At 40.0% G+C, this 21067-nt stretch overlaps 1 protein-coding gene across 4 annotated transcripts in view; it reads right to left on the reverse strand.

Annotated features, from left to right (window-relative positions):
• PIR (pirin) overlaps positions 1-21067 on the reverse strand; it is a 110737-nt gene that overhangs the window by 7460 nt on the left and 82210 nt on the right. For 2 of the 4 annotated variants that reach the window (XM_005593028.4, XM_015443508.3), the window contains exons 7-8: positions 14839-14883; positions 5009-5091 (exon numbers count right to left, since the gene is read on the reverse strand). In XM_005593028.4, the coding sequence (XP_005593085.1) occupies positions 5009-5091; positions 14839-14883 (128 nt within the window). The remainder of the gene's footprint in view (positions 1-5008; positions 5092-14838; positions 14884-21067) is intronic. The other 2 variants (XM_005593029.4, XM_074029061.1) reach the window with 1 other exon arrangement.

The raw sequence follows: 21067 nt of genomic DNA on the forward strand, positions 1-21067 counted from the left end.
TTGATTTACTCCCCACAATCCCAGGGCTGGGACATTTAATACATCCACTCAGTTATGATGTTTTGATCACTTCTTTACATTTAAAAAAGTCTCTGTTTAACCATTTCATATTTATTTATGTACCATCACTTTACTTATCCATAACCCAACTAGCTATCAAAATATGCAAACATGAACCTAGATGACATTTTCTTTCCTGAACTCACCTTTTTTGGTGAAATCTAATAATCTTTCCAGATATTCCAGAAAATACAGTGATGTGGCTGAAAGTCTCAGTTGCCGTTATCTTGAAAAGTCCCTGTTTATGATGACCTTGTCTATGGTGTCAAATGATGAAAATCATGCAAAAGCCAAGAGAATTAAAGACCTATTTAAAACCCAAGTCCTTGAATGGCTCTAAATTAATGCCTTTATGGGATTTGATTTTAAAAACCCATACAAAAGTAGCAGAGGTCCACTTACTACTTCACCCCAACTAACATTCACCATCTTTTGGTGCCCAGACTATGTCTTTTGCTTTGATGCACCTTCTCAGAGTTTCTGGTACAGAGTTAGGCTCTTCTGGGTTTACTTAATAATTTACTTTTTTGAATTGCTCTTGTTATTCCGTAAGTATTTTTGCCAAGATATGTCTCGAGTTCCAGCCGAGCGCGGTGGCTCACGCCTGTAATCCCAGCACTTTGGGAGGCCGAGGCGGGTGGATCACGAGGTCAGGAGATCGAGACCATCCTGGCTAACACGGTGAAACCCCGTCTCTACTAAAAATAAAAAAAATTAGCTGGGCGTGCCGGCGGGCACCTGTAGTCCCAGCTACTCGGGAGGCTGAGGCAGGAGAATGGCGTGAACCTGGGAGGCAGAGCTTGCAGTGAGCCGAGATCGTGCCACTGCACTCCAGCCTGGGTGACAGAGCAAGACTCCGTCTCAAAAAAAAAAAAAAGATATTTCTCGAGTTCCACTGATACCAACAATAAATGATCAAAGCCCAGATGAAAGTTTTATGGTTCACTTAATGTGCTGATAACTTCTAAACTATGAGTATCTACTCAGTTTGTTTCATCAACTATAAATATAAAGCTCAAGATGGCAGTAGGACTCTGAGTATGAATCTAAGGCAGGGGTCCCCAACCCCCAGGCCATGGACCAGTACCAATGGGTGGTCTGTTAGGAATTGGGCTGCACAACAGATGAGTGGCAGGTGAGGTAGTGAAGCTTCATCTGTATGTACAGCCACTCCCCATTGCTTGAATTACCACCTGAGCTCTGCCTCCTGTCAGATCAGCAGTGATGCTGGATTCTCATAGGAGCACAAACCCTATTGTGAACTGCACATGTGAGGGATCTAGGTTGCAAACTCTTTATGAGAATCTAATGCCTAATGATCTGTCACTGTCTCCCATCACCCCCGGATGGGACCATCTAGTTGCAAGAAAACAAATTCAGAGCTTCTACTGATTCTACCTTATGGTGAGTTATAGAATTATTTCATTATATATTACAATGTAATAATAATAGAAATAAAGTGCACAATACATGTAATGCGCTTGAAGCATCCCCAAACCATTCCCAGCCAATCCTGTCTGAGGAAAAATCGTCTTCCATGAAACTGGTCCCTGACGCCAAAAAGGTTGGGGACTGCTGATCGAAGGGCATGTTTTTGCATCAATAACATTGATTATAGTGATATATTACCTGAAAAAAAATTACCAGAAAGAAACTGTGCTTTAGTGTGACTTATTGTAGGCATTTGCTCCTACCAGACTTCATTGTTTATACTTCTTGGGCCAATGAAAAGATCAAACAATTAACTGTTATCAGCTTAAAAATTTAGTGGTTTATTTCATCATGAACTTTTACACATAAACAAGCAAAAAAGTTGTCTCTAGTTTTAATAAGATGTTTTGTTTTATTTCTGTCTTTCAATGTTTATTTTAATCAAATGCTATATATAGTCAAATGTTAATCTTTATTATATTAATAAGTTTTCCATGGATAGTGCCAGTTAAAAAGCACTGTTACTCTGAAGTATGGCTTTGATGACAGCCAATGAGGTATTGATTATCTTCCTTGGTCCACTACGGGTGAGCTTGCTAATCCATGAGGCTTAAGACCTTCTCAGTAGGATACCACTATAAACATAAGCCTAAGGGTGAGATGGAGCCTTTCATATCAAACTCTTGTACTCCTGATCGTGGAGCCATCAGGGCAACCATCATCTTAAGAGAAAGTCCAGAGTACCATCAGTAGGTCAAAGCAGCACAGGAAGCCTTAGCCCTTGAAACAGAAGCTATTCTGGGATGACTGGTACCAGCCCAGGATTAAATGTCCAGAGTAGTCTGGAGTTGATTCCGGTCTCTAAGAACTCTGAAAAAGTTCTAAGATGGAACAGGGAAACCTGGAGCAGAAAGAAGCTGTGGTCTTTTGCATCATCCCTTCCTTGTCCTCCTCTTCTGTCCTGGAGATTGGCCACTATAGGAGATACTGCCCATACTACTGGTCAACCAGTAGTCAAATGGGTGTGATGGTGGAGAACACAGAAAGGAAGAGTAGTAAAAGCGCAGGAAGAACAGAGCCAGAAAAAAGCCAGGCAAAAAATCAGCTTCTCATTCTTGACTACAATTTAGTGGAAATGGGATTGGCACAGCACTAGGCAGTCACATCCTCCTTCTTTATCAAATCCTCAGGCTAATGCTAGGTCCAAGTGAGGATAACACTGGCTTGGAGCTTGAGTGAGTCAGGGTATCTTGGAGCCTTTTTCTACCTGTAGAAAAGGTTATGTTCCCTAAGCCTTCAAGTATACTGTATAAATCCTTATTAGGTAACATGTGTGTGGTATGACTATCAAATTAGATATTTGGATTCATAAACTTTCCAGTTACCATTATTGAGCATTTACCACATAGTAAACCAAGTGTTTTCTGCAAAGGGCCAGAGAGTTTTAGGCTTTGTCGCAACTACTCAATTCCACTATTATTGGATAAAAGAATCTATAGACAATATGGAAATGAATGGGTGTGGCTGTGGTCCAATATAACCTTATGAAAAAGGCTTGGATTTGGCCTATTGGACATAATTTACTGACCCCCATGCTCAATCTGCAGTAGACTTGTAATGTATGTAATTTCAAATATTCTTTCTAACAATCACTTGCAGTTGGTAGTATTATTTTAATTTTGCAGACAAAGAAACTGAAGCTCAGAGGGCTTTACAAATGTGTCCAAAGTCACAACAGCTAATAAGTAGTAAAGCCAAGATTCAAACTTTCAGAATCTCTTTTCTGCTGTAATCTAAAGGGGACTTTCTACCATTGTGTGGATATAAGTGACACGTGCCGCCTTTAAGTGCCGATTTTTTAATATCAATTTTTTTCATAGAAATCTTTCTAAGGTTTTGATGGCTCAGGCTATGCTTATACACAGCAACAATTACAGAACTGCACATAGCAGAATGATGCCACTGGCGCCAGGAGCGCTGCTTGCCAGTGAATTGACGGTTTCAGCTGACTCTTTTCTATGTTGGCTGCACCTGTTCTTCTGACTCACTTCATCACTTCTTTCTGGTGTTCTGTTTTAGCTTCCAACTCATCTGCAATGTGCTCTCTGTGTATTATAGGAAGAACTGAGGTTGCCAAGTTAAACCAGATAATGTTACAAACGACTGATATCAGTAGGTTCTGGCCTATGTGTAGCTTTCATGCCTCTTTCCTATATTGGATTGAAAGATATAAAATAGACATTTTTATAGGTCAAAAGTGGCAGTTTCATACGGCTCACTCTAATATTAAAGGGCACTGACCCTGACATATGCATTTTTCTAGGGCTCATGAGGTTTTTCTTCTGTTGACCTCACAGTTCATGGTGGTGCTGCAGATGATTAAAGCAGCAGTAGAATGCTGCCAGAAAAGTGGGCTAAGATCTAATAACTCCTCAAATCCACTGTGTTCTATAACAACAGGCAGGGTCAGAGGGCCAGAAGTCAGTCAGACTGCCTCGGCACTAGACATCCGCACACTGAAATAGTTTTCAAAGTTTGTTTTTTTCAGGAGCTTTTGCACAATTTTCTCAATCCTCTTTATAAGAATGACATAAAGCAGTCAGATTGACTAAACAGACTCACAACATGGTGACTGAATTACTCAAGGGCATGACATAGACATGAGAAAGAAACTTGGAAACTTGGGAATAAAAACCTCCGAAAACTCCTAAAATATCAGAAACTTTACTTAAAGAGCAGGGATTCATCATAAAAACACTATGAAATGCATAATATCTTCCTCTCAGTTCAAAGTGGGGATTCTTTTTTTTTTTTCTTTTTTTTTTTTCTTTGAGACGGAGTCTTGCTCTGCCGCCCAGGCTGGAGTGCAGTGGCACAATCTCGGCTCACTGCAACCTCCACCTCCCAGGTTCACGCCATTCTCCTGCCTCAGCCTCCCGAGTAGCTGGGACTACAGGCGCCCGCCACCACGCCTGCCTAATTTTTTTTATTTTTAGTAGAGACGGGGTTTCACTGTGTTAGCCAGGATGGTCTCGATCTCCTGACCTCGTGATCACACGCCTCAGCCTCCCAAAGTGCTGGGATTACAGGCGTGAGCCACCACGCCCGGCCAAAGTTGGGATTCTTTTCAAAGGGCTCTATGTGAGTATGCATGTAGATCTATATTTCTACTTCTATAGGGCTGATCTATTTTCACTTATGCTAAAAACAAAATAAATCAATGGCATAAATAAAGAAAATTAAGAGACAACAAAGATGTGTTGTTTCTAGATTCAAATTTCCAGGGGTAAACAATAGGGGCTTTATATGATTTCTGAAGATAAAGAATCAACACAGATAAAACTTTAAAATAAACCCATAGAAATAGCAGAAATTAATGAAAAGACATGATAAACTTCTGATATTTCTTCTCCAAGGAAGAGAGAAAAACTTTCAGTTATCCACAACATTTAGGCATTTTCTTGGAAACCAGTAGAAAGTACATGTTAAGAAAGTTAAAGGAAAATAACATACTTACCTTGTTCTCCACCTGGACACTGTCACCTTCTCCAAGCACTGCTGTGTGATGAGGTTCTATTTTTTGTTGTGCATCATCGGGCCCTACAAAAGCAATGACCCACTAATTTAATACCCATTATAGTACATTTGTTATATGGTTACTTATTTGGTTAACTATATAACACCACAATATTTATTTTAATTTGAGAAATAACAGACTTAGTAATTTCCTTAAATCTCTTGGTTAATTATATTTGCTATTATTAAAGCCTGAAACTAGTTTGTTTTCAATTTTGAAAAAGGACAAGGAGATGAATCCTGGGTTGTGTTTCCATTTACACTTTAATGGATAAGCAAAGTCCTTGGCATTATGTGCTCATGTTTACTTAGGTAAATTATAAACTTTGTAAGAATTAAGAATAGTTAGAAAAAGTATCAAATGCCACAATTCATTCATTTCCACAAGTATTAATTGAGTACCTACAATGGTCTAGTACTATGGGACAATACAGAGACATGCAAAGTAGATTCCTTTCATAGAAATAATTCAAAATCCCGTTGGAGCAAACTACATCTATACACACAAAATAATCAGAGAATAATTCAACTGAAAAATAAGTAAGTTGGATAGCTATTGAATAACAGCTATTGAACTCTGAATAAGACCCTGTTCTAAATGTTGTGGAAATATTCAGGATAGATAAATTTCCATCCCTTTTATACTGAGGTTTACAAATAAAATAATACAAATGAAAGCGTCTCTTAAAGGCAACGATAAATTTGTAAGCAAAGTTCAATAAGAGAATAGGGGTGATGGGGGCTTGTGGCAGGTCTAGGGACCACAGATATTTGTCGTGCAGGAGGTAAGACTTGAACAGAGCTCTGTAGGATTAAACCACAAGAGGCAAATCTGGGGAAAAGGGCATTCTAGCCAAGAGAAAATTTTGTGGTGAAAATTCTACCATTCCTGGAACAGTCTTTTGGGAAGAACGATGGAAATATAAGCTGTCTCCAGATCAGGGAAAGCCTTTAAACCCATGTTTATCCATATAAAATTGACAGCCCTTGAGGGGTGTGTGTGTGTGTGTGTGAAATTACCAGATCTGTGTCTTGGAGAAATAACTCTGATGGCAGAATGTGGAGTGAATTGGAGGGGACAAGACTGAAGTTAGGATGACCTGTTAGGAGTTTGCTGTAACTAAGTGAAGATGAATTACAGTCTGAATTGAGAAAGTGGCAACAGAAAGATAGGGATGAATTTGACAGGTGGAGTTGAAAAAGAAATCTAAAGGATTTGGCCACAGTGGGAGAGAGAAAAGTCTAACATGATTCTCACTAGGAGCAGAAGAATGTAGTGACTTGAAGATTGCAAGAGTAGTTCTGCAAGAGGAGGCTGCAGATTGGAGAGGCCAAAGTGAACCACAGAAGGCTGTAGAGAGGGGGTGAGATTTGAACTAGGTCTTTCAGTTGGGAAAAACCCCGATATGTTAATGGGCAAGAGAAAGAATATTTCAAATTGAGTGAGTAGCCCATAAAATGTCTTGGGAGATATCCCTGCATGCCCTTTTGGGATGTAAATAAGGGCATTCATGTGACAAGTTGGAGCTGAATAATCAATAAAGAAATGCTTATTTAAATGAAAACAATAGCTTAGCAATTATTATGTAAACAGAAACATAATTTGCAAATTTTGGACATATTGGTTGGAGTCCAAACAACTATATTTTCTAGAGAAGTCCTTCCCATCTCCACTTTGGAAATAATCAATATGAGGCAGCAGAGTTCATTCTGATGCTTGCAAACATGAAATAGGATTCTAACAGAGCAGGAGTTCTTAACGTGGAGTCAATGTCCTCCCAAGGGGTCCATGGATACAATTCAGGGCATGGGTGGACTTGGATAGGAGATAAATTACATGTTTCCTTTCACTAACACCTAAATTGAAACGTATCTTTTCCTTCAATCGTGAATGTAGCCAACAAGCCACAGTAGTTAAGCTGGGCTGATGACTGTGTCTGCAGCAGAAATCATAGATATTTTCATATCACTTTATGGTTTTGTAGATATCTCAAAATACAGTTTATGTTAATTATTACTTTAAAATTTAGAGCAGGCCTGCTACTAGATCATGTCATGTCAAATGTTAAAGAAGCACACATATAGCTATATCCTAAACCTGTTCTTTTAACATTTTCATAACTGCACTGACTTTAAAAACATTATTTAAGGAGGCAGGGGGCTTGGCAGATGTCAAAAAGGTCCATGGCAGTAAAAAGATTAACAACTTCTGTCCCAGAGGAAGTGGTGTGCTGGATAATGTTTATCAGTTGGCTTTCAGGAGTAACGGGGAGAACTAACCTGATTTGTAAGTGTGTGCCAATATCTGTGGTGTAAATACTCCCACTGTGGCCAATTTCAACCTACTAATGTGAGGCCAGGGAAGGCACACAATCAGCTCCTGCAAGCTAGCAAGAGCCAGGCCCAGCATAATACCAAAGGTTTCTCCTCCATCAAAGATTTAGGTCAACAAATGTCATGGAAACAAATGATAGAACTCCACTGATTTTCCACTTATGCAGAGATTTGGCAATAAAAGAGAGGTCTGGGAGTTTAAAAAAAAATCTCATTTAGAGTTGAGTAACATTTTTAACTGTGATACAGAGGAGCATTTTATTAAGTGTGCTTTACTGAGATCCCCTGGGAGCAATGAACCATGTCTTTATCTTCAACTAATTCATATTTAACACCCGTTACCCACGTGGTCCACTCCTGGCCCCTAATTTTGTCATGTAGGATGTTTCGTGATACATATACCACAACAGTTTATAAACCCCTTCGCTATGTTTTAATGGAGTGAGCTGGCAAAAGAGTGCTCAAAAATAATGCTGAATTGGTATTTCTCTGCACCCCGTATCAGGGGAGCTTGCTTGACTATGGTGTTCATTGGTCTGTGAGGAAACCTTAATTCAGCAACAGAGGTCAGCTTGTCTAAAGGGCTCTAACTCTAATTGTACGTGGGATGCAACTTCTGCCCATTCTCTTTGCAATCTCAGTGTTGGTACCAAAGAGGTCATTTGAAATGCTCCACTCTAAGGTAAATATTTATTTATTTTTGAGACGGAGTCTCGCTCTGTCGCCCAGACTGGAGTGCAGTGGTGCAATCTCAGCTCACTGCAACCTCTGCCTCCCGCGATTATCCTGCCTCAGCCTCCTGAGTAGCTGGGACTACAGGCGCATGCCACCACGCCTGGCTAATTTTTTGTATTTTTAGTAGAGATGGGGTTTCACTGTGTTAGCCAGGATGGTCTCAATCTCCTGACCTCGTGATCTGCCCGCCTCGGCCTCCCAAAGTGCTGAGATTACAGGCGCGAGCCACGGCATTCGACTGTAAATCTTTATTTTTATTTATTTATTTTCTTTTGAGACAGAGTCTTACTCTGTTGCCAAGTCTGAAGTGCAGTGGTGTAATCACAGCCCACTGCAGCCTCAAACTCCGGGGCTTAAGTGACCCTCCCACCTCAACCTCTAAAGTAGCTGGGACCACAGGCATGCATTACCAAGCCCAGCTCATTAAAATTTTTTTTCTTTGGTAGAGGCAGGGTCTCATCATGTTGCCCAGGCTGGTCTCAAACTCCTGGGTTCAAGCAATCCTCCCACCTCAGTCTCCCAAAGTGCTGGGATTACAGGCATGAGCCACTGCGCCTAGCCAAGGTAAACCTCTCTTATAGACACTGGAGTCAGGGTTCCAGGTTAATAATAACTGCAAGTGTACTTTTACCTTCTGTATCATTACATGAAATGTTTAAAACAGGGTCACAGAAAGCAAAGACTGATTCTATCTTTATTTCCAGATCATTTTTATGTTATTCATCCATCTGGTTATCTCCTGAACCTAAAATAAATCTCAAAAAATGTATCTTATTGTTTCTGACTACTTTCAATTATAAATAGAGCCAAATCAGATAACAAATAGTTTCCATTGGGAATCACTGCCAAGAATGTTAAATCTAATAGCACAGTTAAGGAAAAAATTAACTGAAAACAATTTAATTGCAATTTTTTTGCCTAAACAGTCATAAAAGGGCGAACTACTTCAAAACCTATTTTAAAGTTAGTGCTGCATCTTCCGTGTGTGATTAATTGCTGTACAACTTTTCTGCAAATGCCAATTTTTCTTTTCCTTTTTTTCTATTTATAAGAATTGCTGTCCTATTTATTCTCTGTTCTATACACTCCAGTACTTCTATCATAGGTTTGATATCATCAATTTTACATGTGTAGTTGAAGCCTTCTTATCTGATGCAAATGAGATTGATAATTGAAAAAGACAGTAAAACTACCTCAAACATTTTATTTTAAATTAAAGCATAAATGTGCATTTGTTTCTAGATTTTTAGAAATACTCCTGTAGCAATTTGGGAGGCCAAGGCAGGAGGATTGCTTGAACCCAGGAGTTCAAGACCAGCCTGGGGAATATAGGGAGACCCTGTCTGTACAAAACATTTTTAGGCGTGGTGGTGCACACCTGTCATCCCAGCTACTCAGGAGACAGGTGGGAGGAGTGCTTGAACCGAAAAAAAAAAAGAAAGAAATACAGTTAAGGTGGGTTTACTGACTTGATTGAAGCATTTTCTTTTTAAAGCATACCCACTATGCACCACGCATTAGATTATTAGAGTTTCCCCAAATCTTTCACAAATTCCAAGGCATTTTCATATTATTAAATTTTTAATTTTTGTGGGTGCATAGTAGGTGTATATATTTATGGGGTATATGAGATGTTTTGATTCAGGCATGCAATGCAGAATAATCACATCATGGAGCGCAGGAAGTATCCATCTCCTCAAGCACTTATACTTTGTGTTAAAAACAATCCAATTACATTCTTTCAGTTATTTTAAAATTTGCAATTAAGTTATTATTGACTATAGTCACCCTGTTGTGCTGTAAAATAGTAGATCTTATTTATTATTTCTATTTTTTTGTACCCATTAACCATCCCCACCTTCCCCCGCCCAGCCCCCAACTACCATTCCCAGTCTCATGAACTCATGGTAACCTTCTTTCTACTCTCCATGTCCATGAGTTCATATCGTTTTGATCTTTAGATCCCACAGAGAACTGAGAACATGTGATGTTTGTCCTTCTGTGTCAAAGGCATTTCCTTTAGCAATTCACTTTTACAAAGCATCTGCCTTAGTTGTTACGGAACCACCAACTCTCTTTTCACATTTATTTCATTAATTTATAACTGTTTAATTAAATTACATAATTTCAATTATTGGTGCAATTAGCATACATGGACTGAGAACAAACACAGGTGCCTTTAAGTCCACTACAACCCAGCTGATGGGAGCAGCTATGGGCAGGCAGACCAGGGAGGAGCTGATCACCCTGGGTGTTCAAGCACCTTCCTCAAAGTATTCACCATAGAATGAAGAGCACCCGGCAATCCAGTTAGTTGGATAAATGGAGGTCAATTATGAGGGCTGCTGGTGCACATTTGTGTCTCCTTGCCTTTACTGCAAGATCCAGAGCCCGTTTCAAACTGCTTAATATCACCCAAAACCAGAGCACAGAGGTTTGCGCTCAAAAGGTTAGCACAAACTAAGCGTGAATTATTAGTTATTTAAATAAATTCAAAACGTTTTACTGCCTTTGTAAGCCAGATTCATTCAATAAACACAAACAAATGTTTTTAGATTTCTAAATATTTTCTAAGCACCAACAGTATACTTGATATCAGGCCTTCTAGTGGACTAGAATTCAAGCTGATAAACTGTACCAAGCTTCAAGGATACAGGATGTAAACTTTTCTATCCTTTTGATCTCTGCATTAATGTGTAACGTGATTTTCAGCGCAGTTGCAGGGAAGAGATTTGGTACTGGTATCTATGGGATATACTGGTTTTCTGACAATGTATTTTTTACTTTCTTTTGACTTCTATTTTTACCATATGATGCACAGATTCCAGCTGTGGGCTAGTCAAAGAACTTTTTGCCTCAGCAAAAGATTGTCGTCAAAGGTCTCTGCCTTTATTGCACACTTTTAAAAATTACTATTCAATAGCTTAGAAGGCACTTCATTGTTGGAAAAAGCAAATATATTAAAAATTAAGAAGATCCTTGAAAAGCATAAAGTGAGTACTTTCAGATGAGTCTCAAATGAATACTTTCTTTGAATAAGAAAATGAGAATTCTGCTAGTCTTATTTTAGCTCTGTTAACTATTTTTCTTCAGGGTGTCATTAGAGGACACTTACATAGCTTCACAATACTTACCTTTACCTTTAAAATGACTGACTGACTTTGACAACTAGTTAGACATCCAGCATTTTCCCCCCGTTTCTTTCTTTTGTTTTTTTCCTTTTTTTAAGACAAGAGTCCCACTCTATTGCCCAGGCTGGAGTGCAGTGGCACAGTCTTGGATCACTGCAACCTCTGCTTTCCGGGTTCAAGTGATTCTCCTACCTCAGCCTCCCATGTAGCTGGGATAACGGCCGTGCACCACCACGCCAGGCTAATTTTTGTATTTTTATTGGAGACAGGGGTTTCACTATGTTGGCCAGGCTGATCTCGAACTCCCAGCCTCAATCTGCCTGCCTCAGCCTCCCAACGTGCTGGGATTACAGGGGTGAACCACCATGCCCGGCTGTCCAGCATTTTCTAATGTTCAAAACTCCACCTGTTTGTAGTCAAACTAAATTTTGTAGTCAAAGTAAATTGTTTGTAGTCAAACTAAATCTTTCAAGCACTTCCTGTAATCAGTTAATATTTTAATAGCCCTCCTAAATTTCCATTTTATGCAGTCTCCTCAGATTATTTCCTCAACCCAAGTTGCAGCCCATTTATTCCAGTCCGATACACTAAGTGTATATATATATATTCATTACATCTACTTCAACTGAACGTATTTGACATTTTGAAAAAGACAATTCCTTGCTTATCACTTCCTGCCATCTGTGGTTCGTTGGTGCCAACCTAGTTTTATAAGCAAGATAAAATTGAGGCAGTAAAGTCAGAAAACATTTTCTGGACTTTCTCTATTGATTGTATAAGTCAGTACATATTCAAGAGCTATTTCTGTTTCATCATTTCTTTTTTCTCTGATGATTTCTTCTTGCCCTTTTGTTTTTCTCATTAAGCGCCCCTTAGGGTGTTGGTAGGAGGAAGGGAAGGAGATAAAATTCAAATGAGGTCCTTTAGCCAGCCACTCACTGGTTAAAGCACAGTCCCAAGAGGCCAGTTTTGTGAGCTGGATTCTCTTCACGGTCCAGTTTATTCTAGACATATGCAACTTTGCTCCAAGGCTACAGACCCATCGCCTGCCAGATGTTTTGCACTGTGGTCCATGGTCACGAGGGGGGACCGGGTCAGTAAATAGAAATGACTCAGGAAAATCCTGCCTCATCTCAAGAAAAACAAGTGGATGTGTGGGTCATTCTTACCCCGAGAACTGCAGAGCATTTCACTTGTTAACTTCTCAGGCTAAAGGTCTGTCAGGAAACAAAGCTCTAACCACTGCTTAAAACAGGTTTTGGCAATTACTTGTTAATTTCTTTCCCCTTCATTCTCTGCAATTCATTTAAACCAAAATCAACTGTCACCTTTGGTAGAGCTCACAGGCTAAGAAAAGTTTTCACTATTATAAATGGTTGAAACAAACTAAAAAATAGCCTTTCATGACACATGAAAAAACATGAAATTCACATTTCAGTGACCATAAATGAAGTTTTATTGGAATAGCCACCCAATTTGTTTATGTATCATCTATGGCTGCTTCTGTGCGACACGGGAAGGGCCAAGTAGTTGCAACTGAGACTATATGCCTTGCAAAGATGAAAATATTTGCTATCTGTCCTTTTACAGAAAGTTTCCTTCTTCTCCCTGCGTTTTCTCATTCTGCACAAACATTTCTGTTATCCTTACCACCTTAAAATTCACATGCTTTCTTTATTTCCATTTGTGCAGATTATTTTGTTGCTCTTGAAATCATAAATCAGGAGCACTACCTCCATAAAAATGTTTTTTTCTCTCTATTTTTATAAAGCACTATGTGTTTCTCAGGATTTTCAGAAGATCATGAAAACAAATGATGTCTCATCTCCTCCAGATGGTTAATATAGTTTAAGGTGTGTACATATAAACTTATGATACTACTACAAGACTTTTTTTCACACTTTTCTCCAGTGCTAAAATAAATGAATTTTGCTCCTGACCCCTAATTGAAATGCTATTCACTGAAAAGGGAACTAAGCCCATTTGTACTTTATTAGGAATAAATTCAAAATGCATGAGTTCGCATTACCGTTATTTTCCAGAAGAATAATTTCAGGCAATTGAACATCGTTTTGGGAGAATAAAAGGAATGGTTTAAATAGCTCTGGGTGTGGCCTTCTATCCCTGAGCAGATGTTATCTGTAAGCCAGCCGCCTGGAGCTGGGAGTGTATTGCCCAAGGAGGTGGCCATGTTAGGGCCCCAGAAAGTTCCGTGCTGGCATCCCTGCAGGAGTGGGTGGAGAGCACCCAACTGCAGAGGGTCTCAGAAATGGGGATTCTTGGCCTGTACCTTAAGATGCCCCACCCCATAACTGTCTGTGGGGATGAGGAGGGGAAAACGGGAGGCCGGTTCTCTGAGTTTTCTCAGAAGTATAACTGGAGATGCATATATTCTGGTACAAGTCATTTATCTCGGAGGTGATCTCAGGAAACGACAGTCCAGAGGCAGGAGAGTTAGACAGAAAAGGGAAGACAGACAATGAAGGGTGTGTCATCAAGCACACTCAGGTGGCCTGGCTGTAATCCCACTGGGAAACTAGTAAACGGCCTTTCCCTTTCATGCAGGCTTCAGAGTTATCCTGCCTGATAGGTCAGGTAGCTTCTGGGAATGTTAATTCTCCAGTACTTTCATCCTACCCTGATTGGTTTCAGAGAAAAGCCTTCAGGCAAAGTGACACAGATACTGGCTATTGTTAGTTGGTCAGTGGGCACTCAGGAAGTAAGGGCCCAGGGGTGTGGGTGGGTACCAACAGCATCTGCTATAGCTGTTTTCTCTCAGTCCTACAGACAGCCTTTTACTGGAACCCATGGCTGCTTTTAGGAGGATGGGAAGGCGAGTAGATGCAGGCAGGAGCCAGGCTGCTCTGCAAGCCTCTCTCTCCCACCTGCTCTGTCCCTTCTGCTGCTGGGTTCGCTAAGGGATTCAGACTTGAAAAAAACAAGTTAGATGGTGCTATCTCTGCATTAAAGCAGGATTGAGGAGACCTTGGTTCTGGCCCCACGCCTACCAATGTGTAACCCTGGCAAGTTAAACAACTTTCTTAGATTTCACTTCCTCATCTATAAAATGAGCATTGGTTGGGTCTCAAACATCTTTTCTTGATTAGACTCAACAAGCAACACATATACAACCCTCAGAAGAAGAGAAAACCCACTTTCGAGATTTCTCAGAGGAAACCAGCATTGCAAATTCACCTCCTTCCACTTCCTTCTCCCAGGAGATAGGCAGATTCCTGCTCCCCTTGGAGCCCACTGTAGCTCCATCCCTTTATTAGTATGGAGGTTGCCAACGTCTTAGCGAGGTATCAAAACACAAAATGGTGCCTGGACTTTCATCTGTGCACAGAGTGTGTCATGACTGGTGCTCATATTCTCTTCCCTCACTGAATATTCTGTAAGCTGAGAGGCGCCCTGCCCTGGGCATACCTGTGCTGGCATATAGAGAGGGCTGGTGTGGGAGAGAAGGTGGCATAGTATTCAATTACATAAAATGGTGTCATCCTACCTTTTCTCCTTTCAGTAGTTTAAATTAAATTGCAATTGAGCCCTAAGTGACATAGCCATAACTTACCAATATACACATCTCCAGATATGGTGTAAATGAAGCTTGTCCACCCTGGAAAGGACCAGCAACATTAAAATGTTAGTGTCCAAATGCCAAAAGGAACAAAGACATATACGTATTACAAACATAAAGATGAACTTGGAGATGAAATCCTTTTCTTCCCTTTAGATAGACATTTTAAGATTTAAGTTCTGTGAACTGTTTAAAATATACACTGACACTCATATTGTTCTCTTCTCACACACAAACACAGACACACCCCTAAACCTAAATGACTGGTCCCAAATATTTAAGAAGCACCCAAAGTAGACAGTGTACAATTCACTTGGCTGTGTATCTACAGGCTATAAGCTGTATTGTCAAACAAACTATTCCTTCCAGTTGTAATGTTATGATAGTAACTGCAACACTCCAGTCTGGCTTTATTTTCCATTTGTTGTGCCTCCAAAGTGTCTGAAGTGTGAAGATGATGCTAGAAATACGCTTTTTTTTTTTTTTGAGCTGGAGTGCAGTGGCGCCATCTCGGCTCACTGCAACCTCTGCCTCCCAGATTCAAGTGATTCTCCTGCCTCAGTCTCCCTAGTAGCTGGGATTACAGGCACACGCCACCACATCTGGGTAATTTTTGTATTTATAAAATTATTTAATAGAGATGGGGGTTTCACCCTGTTGGCCAGGCTGGTCTCAAACTCCTGACCTCAGGTGATCCACCCACCTTGACCTCCCAAAGTGCTGAGATTACAGGCGTGAGCCACCGTATCCGGCCTGCTTTTTTGTACTTGGTTGCATTCTAGTATCAGTGCATTCTAGTTCCAGTGCATTATAGTTGCATTCTGGTTCCAGTGAACTCCTTCTTTTTATCTAGCCTAACATAGAATATGCATCAGTTCCAAGGATGCAGGGATACATAATCTTCGGGGTATAAATGGGCTCTAGGATGGCCTGTGAATTCCCTGGAATTGTTCACACAGTTTTTCAAGTATGTACATTTTTCTGGGAAGAGAGTACATAGGATTCACCAGATTCCTACCATGATCCATGGGGCCAAGAAATCAAAATCTCTGACAATAGGCCATTTGCACTTTCAGCACCAACACCTGATTTTCATGGATGTTTATGTATTGTATCTATGGCTCAGAAGAGATGCTATGTTTCCACTGAGAGATATGAACCCAGAAAAGACACAGTCAAAATGGAATCATAATATCCCTCCATGTGCCTTCAGTGGAAAAGGAGATCTGGAAAGAATGCAGGGCACAGTTCAATGCTGGAAGGACAAAGCCCACACTGGAGTCTGTGTAGGAGTCAGCGTGATGACAGAGTAAACAAAGGCAAGTGCAGAAGGAGCAAGGAAGCCACAATATGTTCCAAGGATATGATTGTCATGGCAGATGGCTTGAAACGCCCAGTTGGATACAAAAGAAAAGCTATAACTGAGAAAACATAAATTAAGTCTCACTAAGAAAATCTGAAGGATGGCAAGACAAACGCACTTGAGCAAGTGCCAGAGAATATTTTCCCATCCTCCTATTTCACAGTTTTTCCTCTCTGAGATTTTACAAGAATAAGTTTAAACTCTCTGAAAGTAATGTTACCTATTCATAGCTTACTCGTTTTTCTCCCATATTAACCCACTCATACTTAGTCTTCCAAGCTTGGTCTACCATCATTTACTGAACATCTACCATGGGCATGTACTTTAGACAGAGATACAAAAATCAATAAGGCATAAGTGGGGTGTGCAAATTGTTCACCTTTGATGCAGGGAGGTCCATGGTAGATGCTGAAAACACATGCTAACAATTTACAGCCAGATTCCATGTCTTATCTGGATGGGCTGGCTCTGCTGGAGCACTTCTTTCTCTGTTTTCCAATGAATGCTGAGCTTTTCTACTTCTATTTAGCCTGATTTATAATCATACTCTACAACCAAACTCATTTCTTCTCTGCTTTTTTAAAAATTTCTCCATGGACAATTGTTTAAGTTTCTTTTTCGGAGCACCAATAGCTTCATTTTTTCTGATTATGAAAAAACACATTAATTTAAAAATATTTTAAGAATATGACAGTGCGGGACATCTAAACTGAAAATCTTTCTGCAATCTTCATTCCTAGTCTGACATATTGTTAGCAATTTGGTATTTGTGCTTTCATTTTTTTTTTTCTTTTATGTACTATAAGTTATTTCCTTAAAAACTAGAACTAACTTGGGTCCGGCGCGCTGGCTCACACCTGTAATCGCAGCACTTCGGAAGGCCGAGGGGAGCAGATCATGAGGTCAAGAGTTCGAGACCAACCTGGCCAACATGGTGAAACCCCGTCTCTACTAAGAATACAAAAATTAGCCAGGCGTGGTGGCACGTGCCTGTAATCCCAGCTACTCGGGAGGCTGAGACAGGAGAATTTCTTGAACCCGGGAGGCAGAGGTTGCAGTGAGCCGAGATAGCACCATTGCACTCCAGCCTGGGTGACAGAGCAAGACTCCGTCTCGAAAAAATAAATAAATAAATAAATAAAAACTAGAAATAACTCAATATTCTATTTTGGATACCTTTCCATGTCAAAACATAGAGAAGTAACTCATCCTTGGGAAAAACCGCATGGCATTCCATTGTAAGCACATGTCGTAATTTACACAACGAATCCTCTATTCATGGTTTAAAGGTATTAAAAAATGGTTACCACATTTGACAAAACCTCAAAACTCTCAATAGTTCAACCAGGCTTTTATTTGAGTTCATTTTGATTGTTCTAATCTCATTTCTCCTCCACCTGCTTTGCTTCCTGTTCACCCTCCAAGCAGAAATCTGGTCCACAAATAATTGCCTCGGTCTGTTCTCTTTCCTTTTTTATCTTTTTACATGATCTGGAAGGACCAAACATCTGCTTAAAGGAATGGCCAAGTCAATTTATTATGTGCATTCATATAGTTTTACTCTTTGTAAAAGTCTTCTGTTAGGATATATTGTCCATCTTTGCCAGTAATAGCACAATTCATGTTGCTGATTGGAAAGCACAGAGTGTTAGAGGGCATGGAATAGGAATGAAGGCAATTTACTTTTTTCTTTCTTTTTAGCATGATGCCTATCTGCACTTGCTTCTATTAATTTGTTTAATTTCCACTAAGCTTTGTTTCTTAAGCCTGCTGCAGAAGAAAACAAATGCCAAATTTAATGAATGCTTACTATATGTTTAACAACAGCCGCGTTTTATGAGAATTCCTTCCCTGTTAAGAGCAGGATTGCATTAACGAAGAGATCTCTTGTGAGATTTTCAGTTCCTTCTCATCTTTCTTTCTCCCCCCACCTCTCCTCCCACTTTTATGTCCTGCACCAAGAATTGATGCCATCCCCCAATTTTTATTGCTTTGTCAGAGTTGACACCCCGCTACATTTTCCTTTCTTCTACAAATATAGTCTGCAAGCTAGTGTCTCTTTGCAGCCGAAAAGCTCTTGCCTTCCCTTGGGCAGTGACGAATAAAATGAGTTGGGAAGGAGGTCACATTTTCGTTCTGGCCCCCTAGGACAGTTAAGTCAGCAACACATTTTAAGTCAGACCTCCTTTAGCCAAACATTGAAAACCCAAAACTTTAAAAAAATATGTAAATCATTTTCTGTGGCAGTTGCTCTCATTTCCAGGGAGGCTCCTAATTCTTGCAAACGTCCCTAGTGAGAGCTTTCCTCAGCCTACATTCCTTGCCTTAACCCAGGTCATTTTCCTTCTGCTCAGTTTTAGAGTTCATTATTCCAATGAATTTACAAGTATTCCTTACCACCTGTATGTGCAGAAAAAATAGAAAAACATGGCCTGGTGACACACCAACACCATTAACAGAGATAAGGGCACTGGGCTAAGGAGAGATTGCAACCCTTCACAAACTCTGGGTCACACTAATTGCCAGACCCCAAAGCAACCCTGGTTCCTAAGAGCCTCCTCCCATGCCCGCAACCCCCACCCCACCGGAAGTCCCCACATCAGCTTTGGCAGGTAACTCCCTCATCTTGGACCTCAACCCTGGCCTCCTAGGACAAGACACACACCGGCCTGGTTCTTCCCTCCCGCTCCTCCTTCCATCAAATTCTTTATAATTTTTATTTTAAAATAATTTCAGACATACCAAAAAGTTGCAAAAATACTACAGAGAATTATTGTACACCATTCACCTAGATTTCCCCCAAAGCTAACATGTTTACATATATGCTTTATCATTCTTCTCGCTATAAATATATGTCATTCTTTTTTTTTCTGAAATATTTGAGAGTAATTTGCAGACACATAGCCCCTTTACCTTGAAATAATTTTCAGTATGTATTTCCTAAAAACAAAGATATTTTCTCACAAAACTATAGTGCACTTATGGAAACTATGAAATTAACATTGATACAATGCTACTATCTATGTACGGATATTCAAATTGCGTCAATCATCTGAGTAATGCCTTTTATGGAAAAGGAGAAATAAATTTCTAGGCCAGGATCCAATCTGCGATCACACGCTGCACTTAGTTATCATGTCTAATCTTCTTTCATTTGAAACAGTTCCTCAGTCTTTTTCTTTCATTATAAATACAGACCAGTTATTTTATAGAATGTCCCTCAGTTTGGGTTTATTTGATGTTTCTTCATTTGATTGAATTGTTTGCTAATCCCTGTCCCTCCTAGATTTAGAGAATTTTCATTTATTTTCAATACTTAAATTTTTAATTCAGAAGAGCACAAAGGAGGAAATAATGAACATATATGTTTGCCATACTTATTTCATATCTATCTTTTCTTTAAGATAAAAACCATACAGGTGAAAGAAATGTCCCCTAACTGGTTGCTGCCAATCCATTTTCTACACGCGTAAATTGCACCTTTTTAGAATCTCCACTTAAAATCCTTCAATGGCTCCCTGTTCTCCCAGGACAAGCCCAAACTCCTGACAGACAGATTCGTCTCAATATGGTCCTACATTTCTCTAGTATCATGGCCCCTCTGCCTGCCCCGCCTCCATATTTAATTCTATCTAAGCGACTCCCCCTTGGGGAGCGGGGAAACAAAGCACAGCAGCAAACCTTAAAGGAGGCTTTGTGGAGAACCATGGAAAACAAACCAACTAAGCAACCAAACAGCAACAAAAACGAGCACACACCATTACAGGCAGAAAGTTTCTGTTTCAACATCAGCGCATCACCCTCAGGGAGATCTAGGACCAGACTCTTCATCTCTTTAAGCCTGTTTGCTGCTTTGTAAAATAAGGAATGAATACATATAACACAGAGTTGTGATGAACACAGTCTAATGGGGAAACATCAAACATACTGTTTATATTGTATATCTATATAAACATATATAAATGTCCATATACATCTGTATATACATATGCGTGTTACATGTTTTTAATCTTCTCTACACAATGCCAGGCACTTAGGAGGTATTTAACAAATATCAGTTCATTTTCCTGCCCCTTTCTTCTCTTTCCACTTTCCTTCAAATTTGTGCATGTGGAGAGGTTACACACTTCTGATGAGGCTGTGACCCCGGCCAGAGAAGGGTCATTGCTATGGAGATGGCCCCAAGCTCCCTGCTGTACCCCCCTCACACCAAGCCAATTAGTCTCTTTGACTGCTGAGCAAAGCTCAGCAGGGTCATCATTTCCCAAAAGAAGTCTACATTTTGGGACTTCTCCCAAAACATCCTCATCGAGAACCTCATGGCATTAAGGATGCTGTCTGTGTCCCACCAAACACTGCAGTCTAGAATTGGTGACATAAGTTGGGTTGCCCTGATCATACAGCAAGTGACAGCTCACCATAAGATCTACTAATTGCCAAGAATAGGCATTTAACCACCATCTTATAACTGAACATAAACCGCAAGATAAAGACATGTCAACTTTGTAACTCCGCAATCTGGAAAACAGATAGGTTATTACCTGAACTTGTGGGAATTCCATTGGAAACAAATGAGAATGCCCATTTTACCAAATTTGATGAGTGACACCAGTAAGAAAATGCCCAACTATATAACCCAATGGTATACACATCAAAACACTTGAGACAATTGGTTTTCCAGAATAAAATAGACTCAGAATGCACTTTCTACATTACAGAATTATCACACTACAGGCTGCTTATAAGCCATGGGCATATAACATTAAGAGCCATCCCTCAGGATCCAGTATTTTAAGCAAGCACAACTGTAGCCTATAGGAGAACCCTGTCTTATGGCTTGGTCCACATTCATAATACTCA

The sequence above is a fragment of the Macaca fascicularis genome, chromosome X (genome assembly GCF_037993035.2).
Source record: "Macaca fascicularis isolate 582-1 chromosome X, T2T-MFA8v1.1".
Classification (NCBI taxonomy): Eukaryota; Metazoa; Chordata; class Mammalia; order Primates; family Cercopithecidae; genus Macaca; species Macaca fascicularis.